The 25,284-nt window shown below is 56.3% G+C and overlaps 1 protein-coding gene across 1 annotated transcript; it reads right to left on the reverse strand.

Moving 5' to 3' along the window:
• Positions 1-10,810: 10,810 nt before the first annotated feature.
• Positions 10,811-25,262, reverse strand: ZNF696 (zinc finger protein 696). The gene is made up of 10 exons (XM_059874516.1): positions 25,214-25,262; positions 23,907-23,987; positions 23,501-23,594; positions 23,111-23,419; positions 22,767-22,894; positions 21,085-21,640; positions 20,798-20,924; positions 16,547-17,182; positions 15,131-15,230; positions 10,811-12,635 (listed from the first exon to the last, which is right to left on the reverse strand). The coding sequence occupies exons 1-10, from the start codon at positions 25,260-25,262 to the stop codon at positions 11,563-11,565; spliced, it is 3,153 nt and encodes a 1,050-aa protein (XP_059730499.1). The 3' UTR covers positions 10,811-11,562.
• Between the last annotated feature and the right edge of the window lie 22 nt (positions 25,263-25,284).

Here is a 25,284-nt window from a genome sequence, read left to right on the forward strand (position 1 = left end):
CAGAGTGCTGGTGGAGAAGCTGGTGAGTGCCTGGTGAGGGCGGTGGGTGGTGTGCCGGGGTGAGTTCGCTGCTCCGTCTGGGTGCTCTCCTCCAGTGGCCGCTAGCCTGGCTGGTCAGGCTTGGCGGCAGGGTCTGCCTTGCAGGCCAGCCCCGGCTGAGCCAGCGGAGCCTCTAGAGTCACAGGAAGGCCCGCAGCCTGGATTGGGCCCGCCACTGCTGCTGTCCTGGGGGCGAGGGCGGTGTGTGAGAGGCCGGGTCAAGAGCAGGCTGCTGGCGGGGCCATGTGCCCTCTGCAGCTCTGCGCAGGGTCCTTCCCGGCTCCCCTGGTGTCTGGAGGTGCCCGTCCACCTGGACTCAAGGCTGCGTCACTGCAGCGTCTGCTCCGTCATCACCACATCTGTCTCCTTACGTGAGGACGGGGCCCTGGGGGTTTAGGGCCCACCCCACCCCACCCCACTGTGACTTTGTTTTAACTAAGTGCACCTGCAGAGACCCTGTTTCCCAAAACCTCACGTTCTGGGGTTCTGAGAAGCACGTGAATTTTGAGGGGACACTGCTCAGTCCAGCACACACACTTTTCCCAGCACATCTGGGAAACGTCTTGTGGTTGTTGGGCACGTGGCTGGGTGTGGCCACTGGCAGTGTCTCCGGGGTCCCCTCTGTGAATGACAGGGTTCAGGGGTTGAGCCTGTGAGCTCAGCGCCATGCCCCTGCTGATGGAGCGATGGGTCCAGCTGGGAGTGGTAAGTTGCTGGTGTACACACGTGTCTGAAGGGAAGTCAGAATTCCCACCCCTTCTGAAGTGGCAAGCCGTACGGCATCAGCCTCTGTCTGGGTGGGCCCACGTCTCAGCAAGAGCAGACCTGACACTGACCGCGCGCCTCACGCGTGCCTCACTTGTACCTTGCACGCGCCTCACGTGCAGACGGGCTGCCTGAGCACAGAGCAGGGAATCTGGGGAGACTCTTGAGGCGACAGAGGAACGCCCCCTCAGGAGTGGGTGCCGGGCATCTGAAGTCAGCTCGGGCGTGCATCAGTGGGAGGAAAGGGAGTGCTGTCCGGGGACTGGGGCCTCAGTGACAGAAGCCGTCGCTGCTGTCGTGTCTCCACGGAGCTGCTCTGGTGAAACCTCCTTGTAAATGGGTCTGGAGGCTGGAGTCAGGCTGTGAGCGGTGAGGCCCTTCCCGGTGGCCGTGCCTTCATGCATATACACGGGGCAGAGGGCGAGGGCTGGGCCCTCTGCTCAGGCACTGACCGGGTTGGGGGACGTGGGCCGTCCTGGTCACTCGGGAGCTTGCTGCCGGGTGTCCAGCCCCGTGGGACACACGCAGTGCGGGGCTGGCTGGAGACACAGGAGGAGGGTGTTCACGCTCGCTCAGAAGGACAGGGAGGGAAGCAAGGGTGCAGGGGATGGGGCCAAGGGGCTGTGGATGTCCCTGGGTGCCCTGCGTCATCAGACGAGTGTGACTGTGGATGTGGGGCCGCCTGTGGACGTGCGGGGACGGGGGTGGCGCCGGCCTGGCTAGGGCAGCCGTGACACACGGCATGTGACCCCACATGGCTCTGCCTGCTCCAGGAGAAGCCGGGACCCGTCGTGCAGACGTCCATCTGGGGCCCTCATTTGACTCTGCTCATCCTCAGGAGGCTCCTTCCTGCCTGGGGACGAGGGCACCTCGGTAACAGTGTCTTTCCTTCGCTGCAAGTGTACAGGAACCTGCAGCTGTTCATGGACAACAAAGGCCCCGGGACTAGCTCTTTGACAGGCTGACCGTAAGCGGTGCCGACAGGGTGACCCAATGGCTGGTCTGACAAGGGGGGCGAGCGTGAGCACTGGCTGGCACCTTCTCTTGCACACAAAGGCCGAGGGCCCTCCATCTCACTGGCGGTTCTGTCCCACCCAGGAGCCGGGGGCAGGGCCTGGGAGGAGCGCTGTGAGACTGTCCCCAAGGAAGCCACGTGCTGAGCCCCACCCTCCCCGCCACCTTCAGACTGCCAGCCTGAATAGGCACCTGCAGGACCCGACGGATGGCCTGACGGCCAGGGTGTTCCGGACCTACAACACCAGCGTCATGCTGCAGGGGCAGCTGCAAGCGCTGCCCCGAGGACAGCGGCTGTCTGTGTGGGGAGAGGGCACCTGCTCGTGTGCTGGTGCCTGGCTGCTGGGCTGGTAGGAGAGCCATGTGGTCAGTGACCGGGGTGGAGTGTAGCTCGCTTAGCCTGAGGGAATGGGTCAGGGGCCCCAAACCGAGCCCCCCACGGGCCCCTGCCCAGTCTCCCATCCGCTCCCCTGCTGAGTCAGGCTTGAGGCAACCCCCGGCTCTGCACGGCCCCCTGGGGTGTGGGAACCCTCTTCCTGCTGCCTCCGCCCCTGCTGCCCCACCGTCCAAGTGCTGTGGCCTCTCTGGGCCCCTCATCCCAACTCTCGTGGAGGTGGGGTCTGGCGAGGCCCCTGCCGTGAGGCCTTGGGCCCAGGTCCTTCTCCTGAGTCCCACCTGCAAGGCCCTCACGGGTGGTGGGCTTCCTGGGCACATGCTTACTTGGGTGGTCCTGGCTGCTACTTCCTGACCCCCGTTTTCCAGCTGAAGACAGCGTAGCTGCCAAACTTCTGTCTTACAACTGAGCAAACCGGGCTGTTGACTTTCTCTGCAACCATCAGTGCACAACGCCTAAGACCTTTGAGAAGTCAGCGCAGATGCTTCAGTCCCCGGTGTGCGGGGGGCACCGCGGAGGGCCTCTGAGGGTGGCCGTGCATTCCCCCATCTTCCCTGGGGCTGTGTGGCCCTCGGAGGTGCTCAGGACACTCAGGGCTGCCAGTAGGGGAGAGCTGGCTCGGGGTGAGGGGGCCAGATGCTGCCTGTGCGGCCTAGTGGTGTGGAAGGGCCTCTGGTCCAGGAAGGAGGTCAGTGGAGCAGGGGCCGGGTCTGGGGGAGAAGGCTGTGTGTCTGGGGCACCTTGGCCTCACCCTGTCCCCTGGCCACAGAGTAATTGATCAGGGCCAGTGCTCTGGCACCCTGACTGGGCAGATGGGCACCCTTTCAGGGCGTGGGGCCGACAGGCTATGGACGCTGGTCTCTGGGGTGGACCAGGTGGGGCAAGAGTATAGAGGCGAAGGAGCAGCAGGTGGCTGAGGCCAAGACAGAGCTGCAGGAGGCGGGGGCTGACCACACATCCCGAGGGGACGGCAGGTCCCAGAGGCGAGTGTCTGGAGGGCCCAGCCCACCTGAGTCGGGCTGAACCTTCTCTTCCCTTCCCAGTTCTCTGGTTGTCTTTTCCGGTCATACTTGGTGATCTAGCACACACTACACTTGTACCCAGAGGTAGAGCAGCCCAGAAGTGCAGGGGAGAAGCACCAGGCTGCGTGGTCCTGTCCTTCAGAGGCTCGTTCACAGGGTTCTGAGGTGCAGCCACCTCAGACAGCCCCCAGCCCCTGGCCCAGTGTTGGGGAGGCACCAGTCTTGGAGGGGCTTGGGAAGTTGTCCCTTCTCTGCTGTCCGTTCGTCTGTGACCGTTTGTGAAGAGTTGCTGGAGTTAATTCTTCTTTAGCTACTCGGTAGAGTTCACCAGTGAAGGCCTCTGGGCTCAGGCCGTTCTTTGTGGGCAGTTTTAAATCACTGGGTGGTGGCTTTGCCCGTGTCCCTGTTGGGTCGGAGCCTTGTGGTATCCCCCAAGAGCCGGCCCACTCTGCCAGGCCCTGCCGCCCGTGGTTCCCGTCTGTGCCCCTGTTTCTGGTGGTGCCCCTTTTCCCTGCCACCGTGGCTGCTTTATAGCACGAAGGTGTCCTCAGGTGCGCACGGGCGCTTGCAGTCACAGGGTGCAAGTGAGAACGCCAGCCGTTGGGTCCGAGGGTGTTCTGTTCAGTGGCAAGCGAGGCTCTTCGGGCAGCCGCTGGCGGACTGCGTGTCTTCCATGACACTCGTGTACCCGGCGCCCCTACCCCCGCCTGCCAGCCCTCTCGGTGGCGTCAGCAGCTGCCTCTTGGCCTCTGGCAGCTGCCACATAGCGTGTCTGGGCCTGCAGCCCACCCCGTCCACAGCCTGGGACAGGCGCCGTCTTGGCTCCCACGGCAGCATCTGATGGGGCTGCCCGGGCCTTGGTGGGGGTGTTCCCCACACACGGTCCTTCCACACGGGTCCGGGTGGATTGGGCCTGAGTCCCTGGGACAAGGCCCGGGGCTGAAGTGCGTGTGGGTGTTGGGTGTCTGCCCCGCACCATCTGCGGGGCACCGCATGGACGGCTCAGGACGGGCCTGTGGGGTGGAGAGCTGCATCCTGCTTCGATGCATCAGCCTTTCTCTAAGGTGCTGGGAGTAAGCGCTGAGCCTCACAGACACTTGATCCTGTCCTCTGCCCCCTTTTCCGTGTGCTTCGTACTTCACTTCCTGTGCTGTCAGGCCTGGATGGAGGGTCCCCACTCCGTCCCGAGGGTGGGCGTCCCTGAGTCCCGGTCCCGTGGAGCTCACCCTGGAGACGGTGGAGGGCCGTGGGGGACAGCGAGCCCTCCCCCAACACTGGGCTTGCCGGGCCCTGAGCAGAGCGGGGCGATGCCAGCGCGGGGGCCGGCCCCTCCTGCTTCTGCTAGCTCCCTGGAGAAGAGGGGGCGGCTGCTGGAGAAGCTGGAGGAGCAGCTGCTGAGAGTGAGCACGCAGGCCACAGACAAGGAGGGGAGTAAGCAGGTGGCCCTGGGCACCTCCGAGCTCATCTGCCTAGACCCCCGGATTGGCGTCACCTGGTGCGTGACCTGGAGGAGGGACTGGACCCCTGAGTGGCCCCAGTTCAGTCCCCAGGGCCCTGGGGTCAGCACAGGTCTTTCCTGTGACTGGACCTGGCTGGCTGGCTGGTGTGTCTGATGGCAAACCTGGTCATTGGTCCTGTCTGCCTGAGGGCTCTGGGCTGTGGAAGGACCCTGAGCTGCCCCACCCACAGGGATGTGGTGGCGGGGTCGCCCGTGTGCCCCATGGGCGTTTCCCAGGTGCCGTACTCGGAGGCCACCTGGGCTGCCCCGGGGACACTGGCCCCTGTCCCTCAGCCCCCGATGGCCGTGCCAGAAGCAGGTCAGGTAGCCTGGCGCCCTGGCCTCCGTACCCAGCCCCCAAGAACCCCCTCTCCTCTGGACAGGCGTAAGAAGTCTGAGGTGCCTGTGGAGAAGGTCTACAAGACCCAGAGGGAGAAGCTCACCTGGGCACTTGACATGGTGGGTGAAGACTTTGAGTTCTAAAGGAGTACCTCCCCTGCCTCGCTGGGACTGACTTTGTGGGTTTTTTTCACCATTAAAGCCTATTGGGGAGTTTTGTACAATGAAGTGTTTTCTGCGTCGTCACACAGGAGGTGGCAGGTGCCCAGCCCTTTGCTCTGAAGCGTCCCCTGTCCCGGCAGGCGCCCCTGGCCTGGCTGTCCCACGTGTGGCCTGTCCCCCTCACTCCCACACTCTGTCCCAGCACCGGGTAGGGACACCCCCCATCCCCTGCACCTCTTCACCTGAATGGACGGGAGGGTGGCTGAGTGCCGGCCCTGCCTGTCTCTTCCTGGTGGGTGGGTGGGTCCACGTGCCCCTGAGCGAGCAGCCGAGGTCCCCACAGCTGGAGGCACGGAGTCTGTGCCCTCAGGGCCTGGTCTCAGCAGAGTTGGGGGAGATCTGGGTCTGTGGGGCCCAGGGGTGCATGACCTGTGGGGCGTCCTGCCAAGGCTGGTCCGCTGTCTGCCTGAGGCTCCGGGAGCTGCAGGCGGGTCGTCTTACAATTCCAGGTGGGGCAGGTGCTTTTCTTTGTAGCTCATAGGTCTCTGTCTCAAGAGGCCCCCTCCTCTGCACCCAGGCCCGCTGAAGCTCAGAGGAGCCTGTGGCTGGGGCTTCTGGTGCTGTTGGGGGCATCCTGTCTGGGAGGAAAGCAGGGATCCTGGCTGCAGGCTGGAGGGAGAACTCAGTTCCAGGTCTGGAGCTCCTCCTTGTCCCTGGTGCTTTCCCTGCCCTGGTCTCTGTCTGCAGTGGTTTCCATTTCCTGAGCTACCCCCACCCCCTTCCCGTCTCCTGAAAAGTGAAAGTCGCTCTGTCGTGTCTGACTTTGCAACCCTGTGGACTATACAGTCCGTGGAATTCTTCAGGTTAGAATACTGGAGCGGACAGCCTTTCCCTTCTCCAGGGGATCTTCCCAACCTAGGGATCGAACCCAGGTCTCCCACTTTGCAGGCGGATTCTTTACCAGGTGAGCCACCAGGGAAGCCCAAGAATCCTGGAGTGGGTAGCCTATCCCTTTTCTGGTGATCTTCCCGGCCCAGGAATTGAACTGGGGTCTCCTGCATTGCAGGCAGATTCTTTACCAACTAAGCTCTCAGGGAAGCCCTAATAAGTTCCGTCTCCTGGACCCCTAACCCCGGACCCCTCCTCCCCCCGCTTCCCATCTCCCCTCCCCGCCCCCATGTCTGGGATCTTGTTTTTGTAGACTGCTGCAAATAACTTCATCAACAGCAGTGAAAAAAAGGGCATGAGTCTGCCTGTTGGGAGACACTGTGGCCGCGCCCTGGACTCCCGACTATGTGTGTGAGCCTGCAGGTGGGGAAGCGCCTCCGGTTGCGGCTGTCGGAGCGCTGCGCGGCTGTCCCTGGCCTCCAGGCACTGCAGAGGCTCCGTGCAGTCTGCTCACCGATGCTGTCTTCTCTCCACGCGGAACCTCCGTGTGTCTCCCTTTGCTGCTTGTGGCGGGCACTGGGAGCTGCTATAGCCTTGGTGTTTCGTGTCTCTCGGTTCTGAGGAAGAAGTTAAGATTGTTTCCCTGATAACTTCATTCCCACTGTTTTGGTTTCTCCTACCGTCCCCATTCCTGCATGCTCAGTCACTCAGTCGTGTCTGACCGTTTGCAACCCATGGCAGACTGTAGCTTGCCAGGCTCCTCTGTCCCTGGAATTTTCAGGCAAGAACACTGGAATGGGCTGCCATTTCCTTCTCCATGGGATCTTCCTGCGTCTTCTGCGTATGGCAGATTCTTTACCACTGGCCACCTGGGAAGCCCGGCCTCCAGGACTCCTGTTAGTTATAATCTTTCTATCTTGTCCAGCTCCTTGTCTTTTTATTCCTTTAAAAAGATTTTCTCAACTTTATCTCTCAACCTCTCAATCTTCTTTGTTTTTAATTTTGGTTACCATATGTAGTTTCTAAGATTTGTTTTCTTTTAAACTGTTCCTTTAAAAATACTATTCTGTTCTCTTTTGGTGGGGACTGCACTGCATGAGATGCAAGATCTTAGTTCCCTGGCCAGGAATCAAACCTGTGCCCCCTGCAGTGGAGTCCTCACCACTGGACCTCCAGGGCAGCCCCATGCTGTTCTCTTTCAGTGGACACAGTTCCTTGCTTATCTCCTTAGGAGTACTGACTCCCGCTTTGCTCACCTTTTCTACACGTCTTGCACTCTCTGTTTCCTTTGCGTTTGCAAAAGGTCCCTTCTCTTTGCTTTGAATTTGTATGCACATTGAGAACCTCCTCGGTCACTGGTGCTGGTCGTCCACCCGTGGAGACGAGGCAGGTGTTCTGAGCACAGGGGCCTTGCGGCCTCTGGAGCAGCTGAGTGCGGTTGCCCGTGAGGTTGGTGCTGACGGCAGGACTTTGTCTTTTGTCCGAGATGGTTCCTGTTCTCCAGTGAGAACCCTGCAGACCTGCTGTCTCCAGCCCCAGAGCCCCTCCGGCATTTCACAGAGCAAATGGGTGGGCATCTCGCCTCCAGAGGCCCCTCGGTGGACCCCTGCCTCTGCCTACATTGTCTTCACAGGTGCTGCTGTTCTGGGTTACAGGCTCCTCCCACCAACCTTCCTGTTTCAACTGGACGTTGGTCTTGTCAGGTTTACCGTGATTATGAACCTTTTTGGGTGGTTTCTGCCATCTTGCTCTGATCAATCAGTTTTATCTTCAGATCTTTCTTCTATTTTTCAGTTGATATAGTAAGTTTTTATTGATTTTAAGTTGCATTTTTTCTTTAATTGGAAACATATACATTGTTTATATTTAGTAATTACATTAAACTACTCTGCTGCTGCTGCTGCTAAGTCACTGCAGTCGTGTTCGAGGAGTGTGTTACAGCTCTTCCCAACAGAGGAGGCTTTTAGGGCCTGAGGGTCCCTTTGGCCCCTGTGCTCTTGTGAAGGGCCCAGCGTGCGTCCTCACACAGTGTGGCTCTTCAGTCACATCAGCCATTCATCTGGTATTGAAGGCCATCATTTGGAAATCATTGTTCTTCTTTCTCTAGTAGGAACTTTAGTTAGAAGTCCTTCCAGTGAAAACTGCTTAATAATGAACTCAGAGTTTTTACTCACCTTATACATGTTTTCACCTTATCTAAAAGAAGTAGTTCTGCTGGGAGCCAGTTCTAGGACAGGTGTTCTCTCAGTGCTCTGAGGACATGGCCCGCTGTCTCCTGCCTCTTCCTGTTGTCTTGAGCAGTGAGCTGATGGTGTGACTGAGTCTTTCTCTGGCTCCTCGAGGTCTTCATCTTGTTGGTCTGTGCTTTCATTGTGTTTGTGTCCAGGTGTGGGTCTCTCTCTGTTCACTCTGCTTCATGTTGTTCCATTCCCTGAGTCTGTGAACTTGTTTAAAGTGCAGAGTCGTGTTACTGTGATGGTTGCATGGGGCCACCGGAAGTCGTGGAAGCCCATCCAAGTGGTTGGGCCCTCCAGTGTCAGCTGCAGGCTGGCACGACATGCTGGCCATTGTCTTCGTGCTCAGCTACTCAGTCGTGTCTGACTCTTTGCGACCCCATGGCAGACAGTACCTCGCCTGGCTCCTCTGTCTATGGAATTCTTCAGGCAAGAATACTGGAATGGGTTGCCATTTCCTTCTCCAGGGGATCTTCCCACCCAGGGATTGAACCCACATCTCCTGCTGGCAGGTGCACTCTTCACCATCACGCCACCTGGCAAGCCCCTGGCTGTTGTCTACTTGGGCTTAAACATTGAAGGTGATGATTCTGGGTCTTGAGAATGGCTGGAACTTCCAGGATATAGATAACAATTTAAACATTCTCTCCTTTAATGGAAGCTTCCTGATGGGAGAGACTGAGGGGGAAAACTGGGTCTTGTTTTGGTGGGCGGGGCCATGCTCAGTAAATCTTTAATCCGATTTTCTGTTGATGGGTTGGCCCTGTGCTTCCTCCCTGTTATATGACCTGAGGCCAAACTATGGTGGGGGTAAGAAAGATAATGGCGACCTCGTTCAAAAGGTCCCATGCACACAGTTATACTCAGTGGCCCCCAACCCTGAAGCAGGCCACTACTGACCCCCGCCTCCGCCGGAGACTCCTGGACACTCATGGGCAAGTCTGAGTCAGTCTCTTTGGGGTCACTGCTCCTTTCTCCTGGGTCCTGGTGCAGAAGGTTCTGACGGTGCCCTCCAAGAGTCTGTTTCCCCAGTCCTGTGTAAATTCCAGCGGCTCTATGGTGGGGTTAATGGGGACCTCTTTCAAGAGGGCTTATGCCACACCCAGGTATGCTGCACCCAGAGCCCCTGCCCCCGCGGCAGCCCACTGCTGACCCAGAACTCCTCAGGAGACACTCAAACAGTTCTGGCTCAGTCTCTGTGGGGTCGCTGGGTCCTGGTGTGTACAAGGTTTGTTTGAGCCTTCTGAGCGTCTCTGGCGGGTATGGGGTTTGATTCTAGACACGATTTCGCCCCTCCTACCATCTTGCTGGGGCTTCTCCTGTGCCCTTGGATGTGGGGTATCTCCTCACAGTCGCTCCAGCTGCGCAGCCACTGCTCTAGCGCCTGCCAGCGTCTTGCTGGGGCTCAAACTACCGCACAATTGCCCTCATCTCACACAATAGCAAAGTAAAGCTGAAAATTCTCCAAGCCAGGCTTCAACAGTACATGAACACCTTTCCAGTATTTCATTGTTAGTGTAAAGAAATGCAACAGGTTTCTGTATGTTAACTTTGTATCCTGTCACTCTGTTCACTTTATCAGTTCTAGTGTTTCTGTGTGGACTCTTCAGGGCTTTGCATATACAGTATCATGTCATCTGCATATAATGGTAATTTTCCTTCTTATCTTCCAGTTGCAATATGTTTTCTTTTTCTTGTCTGACTGCTGTGGCTAGGACTTCCAGTACTATGTACAATAGAAATGGTGACAGTGGGCATCCTTGTCTTGTTCCAGGTTTTAGCAGGAAGAGGTCTTATTTTCTTTAAACATTCACACATAACTGTTCTCTCGCCTGCATTATCTGGTAGTTTCAATAATCTGCAGTTCTTTGTGGTCTGTATCTGTTCTTTGCTGGTTTTGCTAACCCTCAGTCAGTGAGATGCTGTCCTGTGTGCCTGGTGACTTCTTTAAATTCATTGCTTTGACCTCATGATCCAGGGCCACCAGAGTCTAAGCAGGGCAAGCTTTCCTCTAGAGCGCTGTTATAACTGGGAGGTAGCACAAACCCGGGTCTTGGCTCTGCATGGGAGTCCCAGGCTCGGCTTTCCACCTCACTTTGGCCCAGGAGCCGGCAACCCAGTGCTGTGGAGCCACTGAATCCACTCTGAGAGCACCTCTGCCCCTACAGGCTCCACAGCCCTGTCACCTGAGCGGACACCATAAAACAAACAGGTACCAACAGAAGCCCTCGAGTTGAACCACTGTTTTGGAAATCCCAGCCAGCTACAGGACCCACATAATTCAGTCAGGAGTTAATCTGGAGCAGACAGTTCCCATGAAGGGAACTTCATGGGTTTGTTGAAGGGGCAACAAACCACAGCCTGGCCACTACAGATTTGGGTCCTGCAGCTGGACCCCCAGGACTTGTGGCCAGGTTACATTACAGTCAGCTTTTAGTAACATGACCTCACTCAGTTTGTTATGGCAGAGTTTTATGATACTCAGAGTAGCATCCCCAACAAAGACACCTCTCCCTTCCTATCTGGCGAGTAACATTTACAGGTGTCTGTAAAGCTGCCGTAGCGTGACGTCTGAGGTATTAGATCATCAACAGTGACCACTTTTCAAAAGTGCTATGAACGCAAAAAAAACAAAAACAAACTTCTGATGCACGGATAAACCTCAAAACTTAAGCACAGGGAAAAATACATAAAGAGTATAAATTATATCACTATTTACGTAACATTTCAGAACAAGCAAAACTATAGTGAAAAAACAACACTGTTGGTTGCTTTTAAGGATGAGGGGCCCGAGGAGTCTTTCTGGGTTAATGGAAATAGTCAGCATCTTGATAGTGTGGTAGTCATAAAGGTTAGAACAGGTTGTATTTGTTATATAACCAAACACTTAAGAGCTGGGCATTGCACCACATGTAAAGTATACTCCAGGAAACCCCAGTGCTGTGAAAATGAAGTACAGCAGTTTCAGAAGCACATGTCAGCATCAAGTCTCGTTCCCTAGCCTCTTTCCTTTCCGCTGCTCCCGGAGGCAGTGGTAGACTTCGGGTGTCCACGGGCAGCTCACAGACCACAAAACAGTGTTATCTTCCTGTGGCCCGCGGAGCACAGCGCACGAGCCTCGGGGTGCTGGCAAAGACTGAAGGGCGTGCTACCCACCCTCCAGCCTTGTTTACTCAACTTTTACTCTACGTTCACACCACAGCAGGTTCACTCTGTGCCATGAACTCGCTGGTGCTGGATAAGGTGAAAGCTCAGGCGGAAGGCCCTGCCACACTGCGCACAGTGGAAGGGCTTCTCCCCAGTGTGGATCCTCTGGTGCCGGAAGAAGCCCGACAGGGCCCTGAAGGAGCGGCCGCACTCGCCGCACTCATAGGGCTTCTCCCCAGTGTGGATGCGCCGGTGCTCACTGAGGAAGGAGCTGCGGCTGAAGGCGCGCCCGCACTCCTGGCAGGCATAGGGCTTCTCCCCCGTGTGGACTCGCTGGTGCTGAATGAGGTTGGAGCTCTGGCTGAAGGCTTTCCCACACTCTCTGCATTCGTAGGGGTTCTCTCTGTGGTGGATCCTTCGGTGCCGGACGACGTTTGAGCTATGGATGAAGGTTTTCCCGCACTCGCTGCACCCGTAGAGCCGCTCCCCTGTGTGGATCCTCTGGTGCTTCGTAGCATCTGACCTCTGACTGAAGCACTTGCCGCACTCAGCACATTCATACGGCCTCTCTCCTGTGTGGATCCTCTGGTGTCTGATGAGGTTGAAGCTCTGGCTGAAGGCTTTCCCACACTCCTTACAGAGGTAAGGCTTCTCCCCATTGTGAATGCGCTGGTGCCTGACGACATGGGAGCTGTGGATGAAGGCTTTCCCGCAGTCACTGCACTCGTAGGGCTTCTCCCCAGAGTGAATGCTCTGGTGCTTCACCACGTCTGAATAGCATTTGAAGCTCCTGTCACAGGTGCTGCATCGGTAAGGCCGCCCTTTCCAGGGGCCTCTCCCATCAACTGCAGACGCTGTGTTCAGAGTGACCTCTGACCTGGACACTCTGTCCTCATGAACCTCATGTCTCCGAGGGGAACCTCTGGGTCTCTCTGCAGCTTCCTCATTCCCACAAGGGTCCGGAAGCCCCAGTGTCTGGGAAGGACCCTGTAACAGTCCTGGCGTGGCCTCTCCATGGCCCCCTTCTTTCAGGGCCACCTGCCGAGGCATCAGCTCTGCACTCTGAGCCCTGTGCTCAGCTGCTGAAGCTGCACAGCAGGAAGCCTGGTGGCTTCCTTTCGATGCCTGGAAAGCTGGAAAAGAGGGCAGAGATACACAACTCAGAAGAGAACTCAGCTAAGGACACAGAGGTGGTGCTGGAGAGCTGTGTGCTGACAGAGCTGACAGCAAGCCTGTTATCCTGCCTGTCCTCATCTTGCCCAGTTCTCCACCTCTAACCCCTGTTGTCTCAGGATGGATGAGGGACCGGGGGAGGGTGGTCAGTGTCCTTTCCTGAGACTCCAGAAAAGCCCAAGCCTCTAATCTCAGTCTGCCCAGTCTCAGGCCTGGGGACAGACCCTCAGTCAGGCTCTGGTAACTCCCTGGTTTGGCCATATGGACTGGAGCCCAGAGAGCAGTTGGCAGCAGAGCAGGAGGAAACAAAGCAGAGGTCCGGGGATGCAGGGGTAAGCACTGCGGATGGCACATGCTGGGATCCAGCCTCTTTCTCAGATCCTGGACTCCCTGAGACAACACTGTGGCCTTGACTGCCCCCACCTCCCAACTCAAGGTTGCTGGCATCCAAAATAAAGCAAATTTTCCTTTCTGTCACCCTTGCCTCTATTGGCTTTTGAGGTGGTGAGCAGCTCGACCCCACTTTTGGTCACACTGGTACCAAGTGGGGAAAGCCAGGGAGGCTGCTCAATGTCCCAGAGCCACAGGCCACCTCCAGCAGAGAAGCCTCCATCCCAGAGCACCCATAGGGTGGTGCTGAGAAAGCTGGACAGCTGCATGTAAATCAACGAAGTTTAGAACATTCTCTAACACCATACACGAAAATAAACTCAAAATGGCCTAAAGGCTTAGATATAAGATGTGATACCGTAAAACTCCTAGAGGAGACCACAGGCAAAACATTCTGACATAAACCATAGCAATGTTTCGTTACGTCAGTCTCCCAAAGCAGAAGAAATGAAAGCAAAAACAAATGGGACCTAATCAAACTTGCAAACTTCTGCACAGCAAAGGAAACCATAATCAAAACAAGCTACAGAAATGGGAGAAAATATTTGCAAGTGTTGTGACTGACAAGGACTTACAAAATATACAAACAGCTCATCCAACTCATTTACAAAAAACCAGCTCAATCAAAAAATGGGCCGAAGACCTAAATAGACATTTCTCCAAAGAAGACACACAGATGCCCAACAGGCACATGAAAAGATGCTCAACACTGGTAATTATTAGAGAAATACAAACCAAAACAACAGGAAAGACCTTACACTGGTCAAAATGACCATCACTAAAAAGTTTACAAATAACATGCTGGAGACGGGGTAGAGAAAGGGGCTCATACACTGTTGGTGGGAATGTAAACCGGTGCAGACATTATGGAAAACAATATGGAGGTTCCTTTAAAAACCAAAAACAGAATTACCATATGATCCAGAAATCCCACTTCTGACATATATCTGGGGAAAACTCAAAAGGATACACGCAACCCAGTGTTCACAGCAGCACTGGGTTCACAATCAAGACATGCAAACAACCTAAGTGTCCATCGACAGATGACAGGTGTGGTGCACACAGACAATGCAATAGTACTCAACCACAAAGCAGGAGATGATGCCATCTGCCGCACCTGATGGACCTAGATGCTATCTTGCTGGGGAAGTGAGTCAGAGACAGATACATGATATCACTTATACGTGGAATCCAAAAAACTGATACAAATGAACTTATTTACAAAACAGACTCACAGACCAAAACCAAATTTATGATTACCAAAGGGGAAAGGGAGAAGGAGCAAAGGGGGTAGGCATAAATTAGGAGTTTGGAATTAGCAGATACAAACTACTATATATAAAATATTGGTAAAAAAAAAAATAGAGGAAGCCAATATAAACAAAAAAACCTGGGATTTGCCAAGTAGTTTATTCAAGTTTTTCTGTAACATCTTACCAAAAATCCAAATTATTTGGGCAACCCAAGGGATAAACAAGGTCCTCCTGTATAACACATGGAATTATATTCAATATCTTACAATAACATATAATGGAAAAAAACATGAGAAAGAATATACATATAAGTGAATCACTCTGCTGTACACCTGAAACTAACAACATTGTAAGTCAACTACAATTTGAAAAACAAAATTCTTGTTCTCAGAGGTATCCAGGTTGGGGTTCCAGAGAGAGAGCGTGCTGCAGAGTGTGGCTAGGAGAAAAGACTCCACACACCCAATGCAGGAGGCTCGGGTTCAACTCCTGGTCAGGGAACTAGACTCCGCCTGCCGCAACTGAGAGTTCACACACAGCAACTAAAAGATCGCGTGTGCTACAACTAAGACCCGGTGCAGCTGAACGAGCGAATATTATGGAAAAAAAAGTGGCCTGGAAGGCAAAGGAGGTGGGGTGCAGGGAGCCCAAAGGCATGAACGTGGGGCACTGTGAGTGTCAGAAGCTGCCAGAGTCCAGTGACATCTCCACAGCCGCCAGGCAGGTCGATGGGGAAGCTCCAACTCCTAAGCTGTCCCCACATCCCTTAGTCCAGGACAGCCCTCTGGGCCGGGCCACCCCACCCCCCTCACCTGTGCATGTGTCCATCAGGGCAGCCCTCTCCGTGGTGGTCTGGAGATCCAGGCCGGGCTCTGTTTGCTGCTTCCTGCAGGAATGCCCACAGTGGGACCCCTGCCAGGGAGAAAGAGGAAAAAGGGGAGAAAATGACAGGGGGGAAGTCAAAGCTCCTTCAGTGAAGGGAGGTTCAGAGCCTGCCCTGGAGGAACCACTTCACTATAAACCAAGGTCCTGAATAAGCAGACACCCCACAAACTAGTGGGAACTCTGTCTAGGCCACGCTAGCTCCCCTCACCCCAGCCTCCCAGCAGATGAGGAGCCCAGACCGATGAGGCAGCACCTGTCAGCTGCCTGCTGTGGTCTCAGATCCACGAGGGACGAACCAGCGCCTTTAAGCAGTCCTTGGGCTTTCCAGGTGGTGCTAGCAGTAAAGAACCCATCTGCCAGGGTAGGAGACATAAAAGATGCATGTTCCATCCTTGGAGAAGTTCCTCTGGAGGAGGGCATGGCAACCCACTCCAGTATTCTTGCCTGGAGAATCCCATGGACAGAGGAACCTGGCAGGCTATGGTCCATGGGGTTGCAAAGCACGCACACCTGCATAAATGTCTGGAGACATTTCTTTGTATTTAAATTTTTTCTTGATAAAAGATCTGAATATAAAAACATGAAACCAAAAAAATAAAAAGTGATCTGCATGGTGTAATTTTGAATTGAGGAATGCTTTTGCTAAGCGTGACACCAAAGATGAAGTCTAACAGACTTAACAACACAGGACATTTGGAATAAAAAACAGATTAACAAACAAACAAACGGGAGAGATACCTGCAACACAGATAAGGATTCATAGCCTCAAGATATCTCATTATATATACATAAGAAAGCATGAAAAACTAGTAAAAGTTACGAGCAGGTAACCAGAGAAGAAGAAAAACAAGCAGCCAATATATATATATTTTAAACACAGGTCCCACATTGTTCCACGTGGCAGGCAATTAAAAATGAAATTTAAAATATGTTTCAGTCTAAAAGTAGCAAAGGCTTAAAAGCAGTGGCCCCTTAGGAGCACTGAGACAATTAGGGAACAAGCACCTTCATGCAGCATTGGGAAAGGACAAGGCGCACTGCACTGCTGGTAATTCAACAATTTACAAAGGCGTTACAGGCAGACTGTCCACTTCAGGGGACGGACGAGGCTGTCCCGGGGCGTCACCCTGGGAGGGGGAGGCTCTCTCTGGCCCCGACGAGGTTAGAGCCGCCCGCCGCCTCCGGTCTCCTCCGGGACGTGAGCCCTCTCACAAGCACAGCCGGGGACAGACAAGGATCCCGGTGCCCGGCCCCCCGGACCTGTCTCGGTCTCCTGCCCCTGCGCGGCCGGGCGTCCGCACCCCGCGCTCTCCCCGCCGAGCCCCAGGCTCGCCCGCACTCACCCGGAGCCCCTCCGCTCGCGGGAAGAAGCGCCCTCCCAGGTGGCAGAGGCAGTTCCGGTGACGCTCTAGGCGCCGGAGGACCGGCACTCGGCTGCCCTGGGGGACGCGGGCAGCAGCTGGAGCCGTGGGGGGCGTTGACCTGCCTGCGCGAGTCCGGGCCGGGCTCCCTAGCCTCGCGTGCACGACCCTCGGCGGTTGTCTGTACACTTTCACATTCACCGCTCCCGCCCCTGCTGGGCTTCCCTCCGCAGACCTCCGGGAGGCCTCCCGGGCCCTCCCCTTCCCGCGCGAGCCCTCCCGGCCGGCCCCGTGGCCTCCACCGGGTCCGGGCCCGAGGCCGGGGTCGTCACTCGGGATGGCGACCTTGCTGACTGCGCAGTGGGCGAAGGCACCGACGGAGGAGACCGGCGCTCGTGGAGAAAGCGGGAGCGCCCGGGGGAAGAGGCAGTTAGAGGCGGAGAGACCCCTGGGCCGCCCTCCCCACGGAGATCCGCCGAGGGCAGGACGCCGGAGGGCAGGACGCCGGAGTCTCAGGGCGGCTGGTCCTGGCAGGTGGACCCCCTCCTCCCTCCTGCCCTGTGTCCCAGGCTGGTCCCTCCCCGCTGGTCCGCTGCGACCACACACTTGAGGGCTTTGCTATCTCACGGTTTCCTCTGGTCGCACGAGCCGGGTCACAGCCTGGCCGGTCGGTTCCTGGCGTCTCTCCTACGCTGAGGGGAGGTGCTGGCCAGGACTGGGGTCTCCCCTGCGGGCTCAAGAGCCTGTGGGCAGGATTCAGGTCTGGAGGGCGGTTGTTCTCTGAGCCCCATAGGCTATGCGGTGGGCCTGTGTGCAGAATGGATCAACACAGGGTCTTGTGTTGAACCCCGGCCAAGAAACCTTTCCAGCGTCAGCCTCAGACACGGGTTTGGGCCTGGGTGGTGAATGTCCTGTGCCCAGCGCGGCACTGGGCTGTCTCTCCATGCTCCAGGCACTTTCCTTTAGATGCTCCTGTATTGCTCCTCAGCAACCCCATCCTAACACCTTCTGGGACCCCCACAGCACACAGAGCCTTTGAAATTACCCAGGCCCCTGGCACTGCCCCTCTGCTCTGTTCTGGCAGCCACCCACGCTCTCAGCCCACTCAGCACACAGGCCCAGTGGGCGGCTGACAGCAGGCCTTCCCTCCCTCAGCCCAACGCTGGCCCCCAGCCTTTACCCCCTCTCCAGTTGTGCTTCTTCCTCCAGCTCCCCTAGCTGTGAAACCAGTCACCAGTCTTTGACCTTGCCCGGCTTGCTGCTGCCTCGCTCTGAGCTTTGGCCCATTCCCTTCCCCTCCCTCATCACTGGACACAGGTCATGCCTCTCCTGCTGGAATCCTGCAACAATGTGTCCTCTGGGTGTCACATGTAGCCACATGGTGTCCACCAGCTCATCACTGGCTAGAGATCATTTTGATCACATGGTCCCTCCTGTCTGGTTTTCTGACTGTGGACACCATGTTTCCCCTGCAACTAATAAACCATCTCTGGGGAGAAAAGAAAGGCTGAGGAACTGCTCCACACTGAAGATTCCTAAGGACACATGGCAACCAGAGACTAGATGTGACCCCGCTGGATGCTGGGTTGAAGGGAATATACCATGGACAGGATGAGAGGCCCCACTTGGCTGGGCGTTGTGTTGGTGTCCAGTTACCCGGACTTGGTGCCTGCACTGTGGGTCTGTAAGAGAACATCCCTGAGTGTAGGGAACACACACTAAAGGGTTATGGAGCTAAGAGGCATAATGGATGCAATCCATCCTAAAAAGATGTTGGGAAAAAAGAATTTGTATAGATATAAAAAGTTAAAAGGTATGGTTCTGCCATGTGATGTGAACTAGTGTGATTTCTTTCTACTTTTCTGCATTTCCCATATTCTCTACAATATATTCTGTTTATATAATAGGGAAAATGTGCTTTGTCAAGTTTTATCAAAAAAGTGAAGTCCTGACAAACAGAGCTTGTTGATGAGCTTGTAGAAATGGATTAAGCCTGTCTCCCCTGCAAGCCCCAAAGGAGACCATAAACTGCACGCTGAGTCTGCCTTCTGATGGCGCCAAAGAGGCCAACGCTGACGTCCCAGGACGCAGATGGTGGAGGGTATCCTCCTCCAGACGTCCCCACGGGGTCCCATCATGTATCTGTCACTTCCACAACCAGGTGCCAGAGCGAGCTTTCTCATTCGGGCTCTAGCGATGGCTTCCTCGTGGGATGTGCACTGGCTTTTCTTCTCCAGCAGGATCAGGGGTGCATCTAGGGGGCCTGTTGTTTGCTTCTGCTTGGGACCCCTTCTTTCTGGGGCGTGCCCCTGCCCTTTCTTTCTTAGATCATTCTGGAACCAATACCACCAGCTTCCCCAGGATGGGCCTGTGACCTGACTCTCTAGGGTTTGTGCAGCAGCTGTGGGGATATAGGGCTGTGTCCTCTGCAGCCCGGGCTGAGATGATGTCAGACCTGAGCAGTCGGAGCCTGATGCCACAAGGGCCTGCAGAGATGAGAGGTGGGCAGGGGACAGAGACCTCCCTGACCACCAGAAAACCCAGAGTCCTGGGGTTCCAGTAGCAACCCCCTGACCCCACATGCTACCCAAGCCAGTGTCACTTGCTCTGTGAGTGGGTAGGGGGTCCACCTGGTTTCCATGTCTAGGCTCTGGGCCCCAGAGAGCTGGCCAGCGCCCAGAGGAGTGGAGGGGCTTCAGTGCTGCCAGGGCTGGGCCAGCCCAAGGCAGGGAGAGTTGAACTCAGCCTGGCCTGTGGCCCCAACCACACATGGGTCTATTCCTCCACTCACATCCCCTGGGGAACAGTGCAAATCCCTCTCCTGCCTGCCCTCAGCCACACTCTCCTTGGAGAGCCCTGCCCTGGGTCCATCACCTCTTCTGACATTAACAACCGAGAGAGACAGAAACCTGGTCAGCACCTTTGCTCTGCGCCTTCCGCCTTCCAGGGCCCAGTCAGTGGAACAGGCACTACTGGAACGCTGCTGCTGGTCACTGCAGGTGCAGGACACAGAGGTTAATGAAGCCCGCTGGCTTTTCCAGCTCCCTCTTACTGCCCAGAGTGCTGGAGCCTGCAGACCTGCCATGGTGCGGGGGGAGGGATGAAGGAGCCAAGTACAGTGGACAGGCTTTCTGACGGGCAGCTGGGCAGCAAAAAGGCCAGGAGGGGAGGGAACAGGTAGTTTGAAGCCCCACCAACTGCCTAGACGTTGTCTTTTTGGGCTCAGAAACAGCTTCAGAATGCAAGGGCAGAGGGCAGAATACAGACATAAGCCACGTGGCCCAAAGGGCAGAAGCTGGACCATCGCCGGGATCCAAAGTACCTGCAGCCCAAGACTCTTACAGCCCTGGACTCCCCGTTGTCCCCGGGGGCCCCTCTGGACACTCTCCCAGAATCTCCAACAAACGGGGCTCCCTGCATCTGTCTCCCACCAGCCCATCCTCAGGAGCCTGTGTCTGAGGCATTTCCTGCATCAGTAAACACTGAATACATGCCCAATCCTGCACTGCACTATTTATGTGTAACATTTTACAAATCATAAAGCACACGTAAAAACGAAAACATCTCAATAGGATGACCTAAAAACTAGAAATAGCATTCAAGACACATCCTAAGGGAAAACCTGCAATATTTTGGAGGACCACTGTTCCCAAAAGAAATACTCCAACCACGCAAATCCTATCTCCCACACCAGAACCTTCGTTTCCACCAGACACCAAGAGACAGACAAGGGGCCTTATCTGAAAACATGACCTTCCCGACACGGCCGCCACTTCTCAACTATGTTCTCCAAGCCAGGGACTACGCCCTGCATTATTCGACCAGCCCCATGACCAAAAAGGACCCACGAGGCTGAAAACACAGTACAAACCTCAAAATACAGTGAAGAGTTGGTCCAGCTAGAGTTCGATTCGGCGTCCCCGCCCCTCGCGGCTCACCCCTCCGCACCCCCCGCACCGTCGGCGCCGGCAAATTTTGGGTAAAGAAAGAGTTCGTCGTCCGCACGTATGCAAAGCCCACTAGGCGCTTGAAGGGTGTGTACTGTAGTGCTCTTCCCCATTGCCCGACCTCTGGTCTAGGCCTTTCTCAGGGCTGCCATCAGGGGGACCACGGAGCTCGTTTCAACAGCATATTTGTCAGATCTCCCGGCGAGTGAAAGGGCGCTGCCGCCTTGCCGCAACCTCCCGTCCCGCTTGCCAGGGGGAGCCAGTGGAACTCTGTTCGCACTGTTACCGGGCGGCCCAGGGGGCAGTGAAGGCCCGGCAGGGCTGCGGGCGAGGGAGCCAGCACAGGCGTCTTAACTGGGGTGCAGGTGCCGGAGCCAGCTTCAGGGCGCGCCTGAGCGCTGCTCTCTGCACGCCTGCACCAAAGCACCGCAGGCGTCCGCAGTGTCCCCAGAGCCCTCCCGTGCAGGGTCAGCTCGGTGCAGCAGAGGCCCCAGTGCAACGCCCCCCCTCCCCGTCGCCACCCCCCCCCCCCCCCCACTGGCTGTCTTGGTTCACTCTGCGTCATGAACCTACCTGCCCTGGCTCAGGTGCGAGCTCAGAGGAAGGCCCTGCTCACTTAGCACAGCGAAAAACTTCTCCGCAGTGCGGACCCACTGGTGCCGGAAGAAGTCCGACAGGGCCCTGAAGGTGCGGCTGCACTCAGAGGGCTTTTCCCCGGTGAGGATGCTCGCTGAGGAAGGCGCTAATGCTGAAGGCGCCGCGCACTCCTGGCAGGCATACGGCTCCTCCCCGGGGTGGCCCCGCTGGTGCTGAGTGAGGCTGGAGCTCTGGCTGAAGGAAGGGCTGCACCGCGGACACGTAACCGGCTTCTCTCTGCTGTGGAACCGCGGGGGCTGCGTGACCTGGGAGCTGTGCACAAAGGCTTTCCCGCGCTGGCTACACGAGATGGCTTCCTGCCAGTGTGGATCCTCTAGTCCGATGTCTATCCGAAAACTCTCCTGCACGCACTGGTGAGGCTTCTCCCCTAACGGGAAGCTTCTGCCGCTCCAGGCCTTGGCCAGTGCGGGGAGGCCTTGAGTCCCACAGGCTGGTGGAGAGCTGGTTCCCAGGCTGGGGCTCCCCACGCCTGCTAGATTTGGAGTGGCTCAAACAGCCGGGCTCACCGCGCCCAACCTCTCTCTTGTGTGGTCTCCCTGGCGGGTCACAGGCTGGCGGTGAGGCTGGCTTTGCTTCCCATCTCAAGGTCTTGGTTCCTCTCCTCCCCAGGAATCGCCTGGTGCGGGCAGGTCTCTTGTGGCAGCCCTGCCAGCTGGGAACCCTGATGGCTTCTGCACAGTCCGGCAGGTCCTTGGCCCCACCATCGGAGACTTGAGGCATTTGTCGCCTGGACACACTGGGGTTCTGCCTCTTCCGGGATTTCCTGCCCTGGAATCTCCTCCTCACTCTGAGCTGAAGCCAGAAGGGGAGGCAGCAGATGACAGCAGCCTCTGAACCGGAGCATGCAGAGACCTGGGGAAGGCGCTTCATCTCTTTAATTCAGGGAACAAGGGAATTAAACCCCGTGTCTTGGATGAGGTTACGCAGGGATCAAGGTCAGGGAAAGGAAGTGTGTGAGAAGGGAACAAACTCCCAAAATGTTATTATTTTTTCATCTTCTTTCTTTTTAAAAAATGATTTTCAACATTTTATTTTGTATTGGGGTATAGCCTATTAACAATGTGATAGTTTCAGGTGGACAGCAAAGCGACTTAGCCATACATATACATGTATTAGCTTTCCCCCAAACTCCCCTCCCATCTGGGCTGCCACATAACATTGAGCAGAATTCCCTGTGCTATTCAGTAGGTCTTTGCTGTTTATCCATTTCAAATATAACAGTGTGTACAAGTCGATCTCCAACTCACTACCTGTCTCCACCCCCTCTCCCCCCCACCCCCCCGCCCCCAACCGGCAGTGTCGTTAAAAAAAAAGAAATCTGGGAGCCCTCCTAACCACTTCCGGTCTGGAGCTGCTTGATTCCAAATGATTTTTGCTCAAATAAACCTTTAAAATTAAAACAAAAATTTAAAAAATCTGTTAAAACCTGTCCTCTTTGAGGACTAGCCTTCAGTTTCCCCTGAGACCCAGAATCTGGCTGATCCTTGGGGCGAGGCAGCAGGGCAGCGGGGAGGGAATTGGGCCGCACACTGAATAACAGATGCCCAGGTCAGGACCGTGGCCAAAGGGACACAGCCCGGGGCTCGAGAGGGGAGTACCGTGTCCCTGGGTCCCCTCCTCCGGAAGAGGAGAGCCTGGCCTGGTGCCCTTGGCAGACGGAGTGGCAGGTGAGGTCACAGCGGGTGACAGCGCTGGCGTCGGCGAGACGAGGACGTCGTGCTGATCCCTGGAGAGGTCTCAGGGAAACACACCCCAGCGGCGCGGATGGGGCCGTGCCCGGGGCCGGGGGCTCCCCTCAGGGGCACAGCGGTCCGGACTTCACGAGCTCCGCCCGCACACTCCCAGACGAACTTCTTCCAAAGCGAAACCCGGCCTTTCCCGGGATTGTCAACTCTTCCAGCGGACTCCCGAAAATGAGGTGGAAGAAGCATGATTTGGGAACCTGGCCTGCGGCCGTCGGGTCCCTGGGCCCAGCGGGCGGGGGACGCCCTCTTGGCGCACGGACGTAGCTCTGCGGTCAGGGGTCGTGCGGACTGTGGGAGGAAGGCCCGAGGGGGCCGGCCGTGACACCGCGTCCACCGCCAGCCGGGCCGCAGGGCCGAGGGACCCGCAGCGCGGAGCCACCCCGCCTCCTCCCCGCGGCTGCGGGAGCCGGAAGCGAGCGAACGCCGCGCCCACAGCAAGTCCCGCCCGGCGCCGCGAGCACTTCCCGGAGCTCTCGGAAGCTCGAGATGGGGGGCCCGCAGGGGGCCTGCCCGGGGCAGGAGTCCGTGGAGAGGAGACCCCAGGAGCCACTGGGCTGAGCCTGAGAGCCTCGGGGCGGTGCACCTACGCTCGGACCGGCGCGCTTCCCTGGAGCTGTCCGAGGTGCTGGATAGCAACTGGCCGTGGGACCTCGGAGAAGCGGGCGGTGAGGCAGAGACAGCCTGGGAGGGAAAGGGCAAGGAGGCCCGGCGCGTAAGGCCCTGAGCGCGGTAGGAGAGACTCTGGAAAGCAAGCAAGGGACACCACCCGACTCATGACTCAGAAGACTCTGGTGGAGGGGGTGGGAGGCGGAGGCGAATTCTGGGTTGTTGGGGTGGCCCAGGGGAGGAATGGCGCATGCTGGCTTGGTCTGAGGTGAGAACGTTACTGTCCGCTGCTGAGGCATGTCCACGATCCCTGCGACCAGTTGAAGGAACCCAGCACTTAGGAAAAAACTGCAGGGGCGAGGAGACGGCCTCTAGCGTGACCACCACCTTCAAATCCTGAGGGCTCTTCCTCCACTGAGTACAGCCAGGCTATGACAGGCCCAGAGGGCAGGACTGGGAGGGCTGGTGCTGGAGGGCAGACCGCGGTCTCAGCCAGGCAGTCCAGAAGTGCCGGGCCCCCTTCCAGATGGTGTCTGAGTAGGGCTGGGACCGTCGTCCATGCAGAAACACCTGCTTTGAGGGGCTGGGTGAGCCCATAGGCCCCCAAGCCTGGCACACTATCAACATCACTGGGGGTGTTGGAGCTAAATCCAGATTCCCTGGCCCCACCCCGGATCTACTGAAACTGTCTTCCCTGATGTGGGGTCTGGGAATCTGTTTTTCAGCAAGCTCTGACCCCAGCCTTGGAGATGCTCCTTTCTCAGGAGTCTGGGTCCGGCCTAACCCCTCGTCCAGTTCAGACTTATGAAGATACTGAGGTAGTCCCATATGGAATGATGCATTGCAACTGACAAAGACAAGCACGTGGACAATAACGGTATTGAAAATGTGGGCAGAGGAACTTGTGGTTCTGTCTGCTCATCCCAGCATCCTGCCACCAGCCATGGGTATGACTTTGAATCAGGCTGAATGGCAATCTCTGAGCCCATCTCCCTGGTTAGAGCCCCTAGCCCAGGGATGGACAGCAAGTGGCCTAAGACCCCAGCAGAACCCTTCTCTGGGATGTTTCCCTTACCCTCTAGTGGGTAAAATAGAAGCAAATAGGTCTGGGGCTCCTTTGAGCTCTGGTCTGCATCCCAGAGAGAATGAGGCCTCATTCTCTCATCCCAGGAGGAATGAGGCCAACTCTACAACATCAAGTATGATCTTATCCTTGCTAATGATGTTTGATTTTATGTGTCAACTGGACTGAGCCACAGGGTGTCCAGATATATGGTCAAATATTATTCTGGGCAAGATGGCCATCTGAGTCAGTAGACTGAGTAAAGTGCTTGGGTTCCTCACCGTCACGTGCATGGGTCGCAGCTGAGACTGCATAGGACAAAAAGGCCAAGGAACAGTGAACTCCTGCCTGACTGTTGAACTGGGGTGTCAGTCTCATTCTGCCTTTGGACTGAAACACTGAATTTTCCTGGGTCCCGGGCCTGTTGGCTTGCAGACTGGAGCTACCCCATCGATGCTCCTGGGTCTCCAGCAGCCCCCTGCAGGTCTTGGGGTGTCTCAGCCTCCGTAACCTCACGAGTGGATTCCTAACCTACCCGTCTCTCCAACTGCCTCTGCTTCTCTGGAGAGCCCTAACCAGTATCTTTTTTTCCTAATTAGAAAAATTTGGAGATTAACTTGTCTAACCTTACAGTTAAATGTAGAGTTGGGCTTTAAATTCCAGTCGATTTTCATAGCCATCATGGTACACTGCTTCTATTCG

This window comes from Bos taurus, chromosome 14 (genome assembly GCF_002263795.3).
Source record: "Bos taurus isolate L1 Dominette 01449 registration number 42190680 breed Hereford chromosome 14, ARS-UCD2.0, whole genome shotgun sequence".
Taxonomy (NCBI): domain Eukaryota; kingdom Metazoa; phylum Chordata; class Mammalia; order Artiodactyla; family Bovidae; genus Bos; species Bos taurus.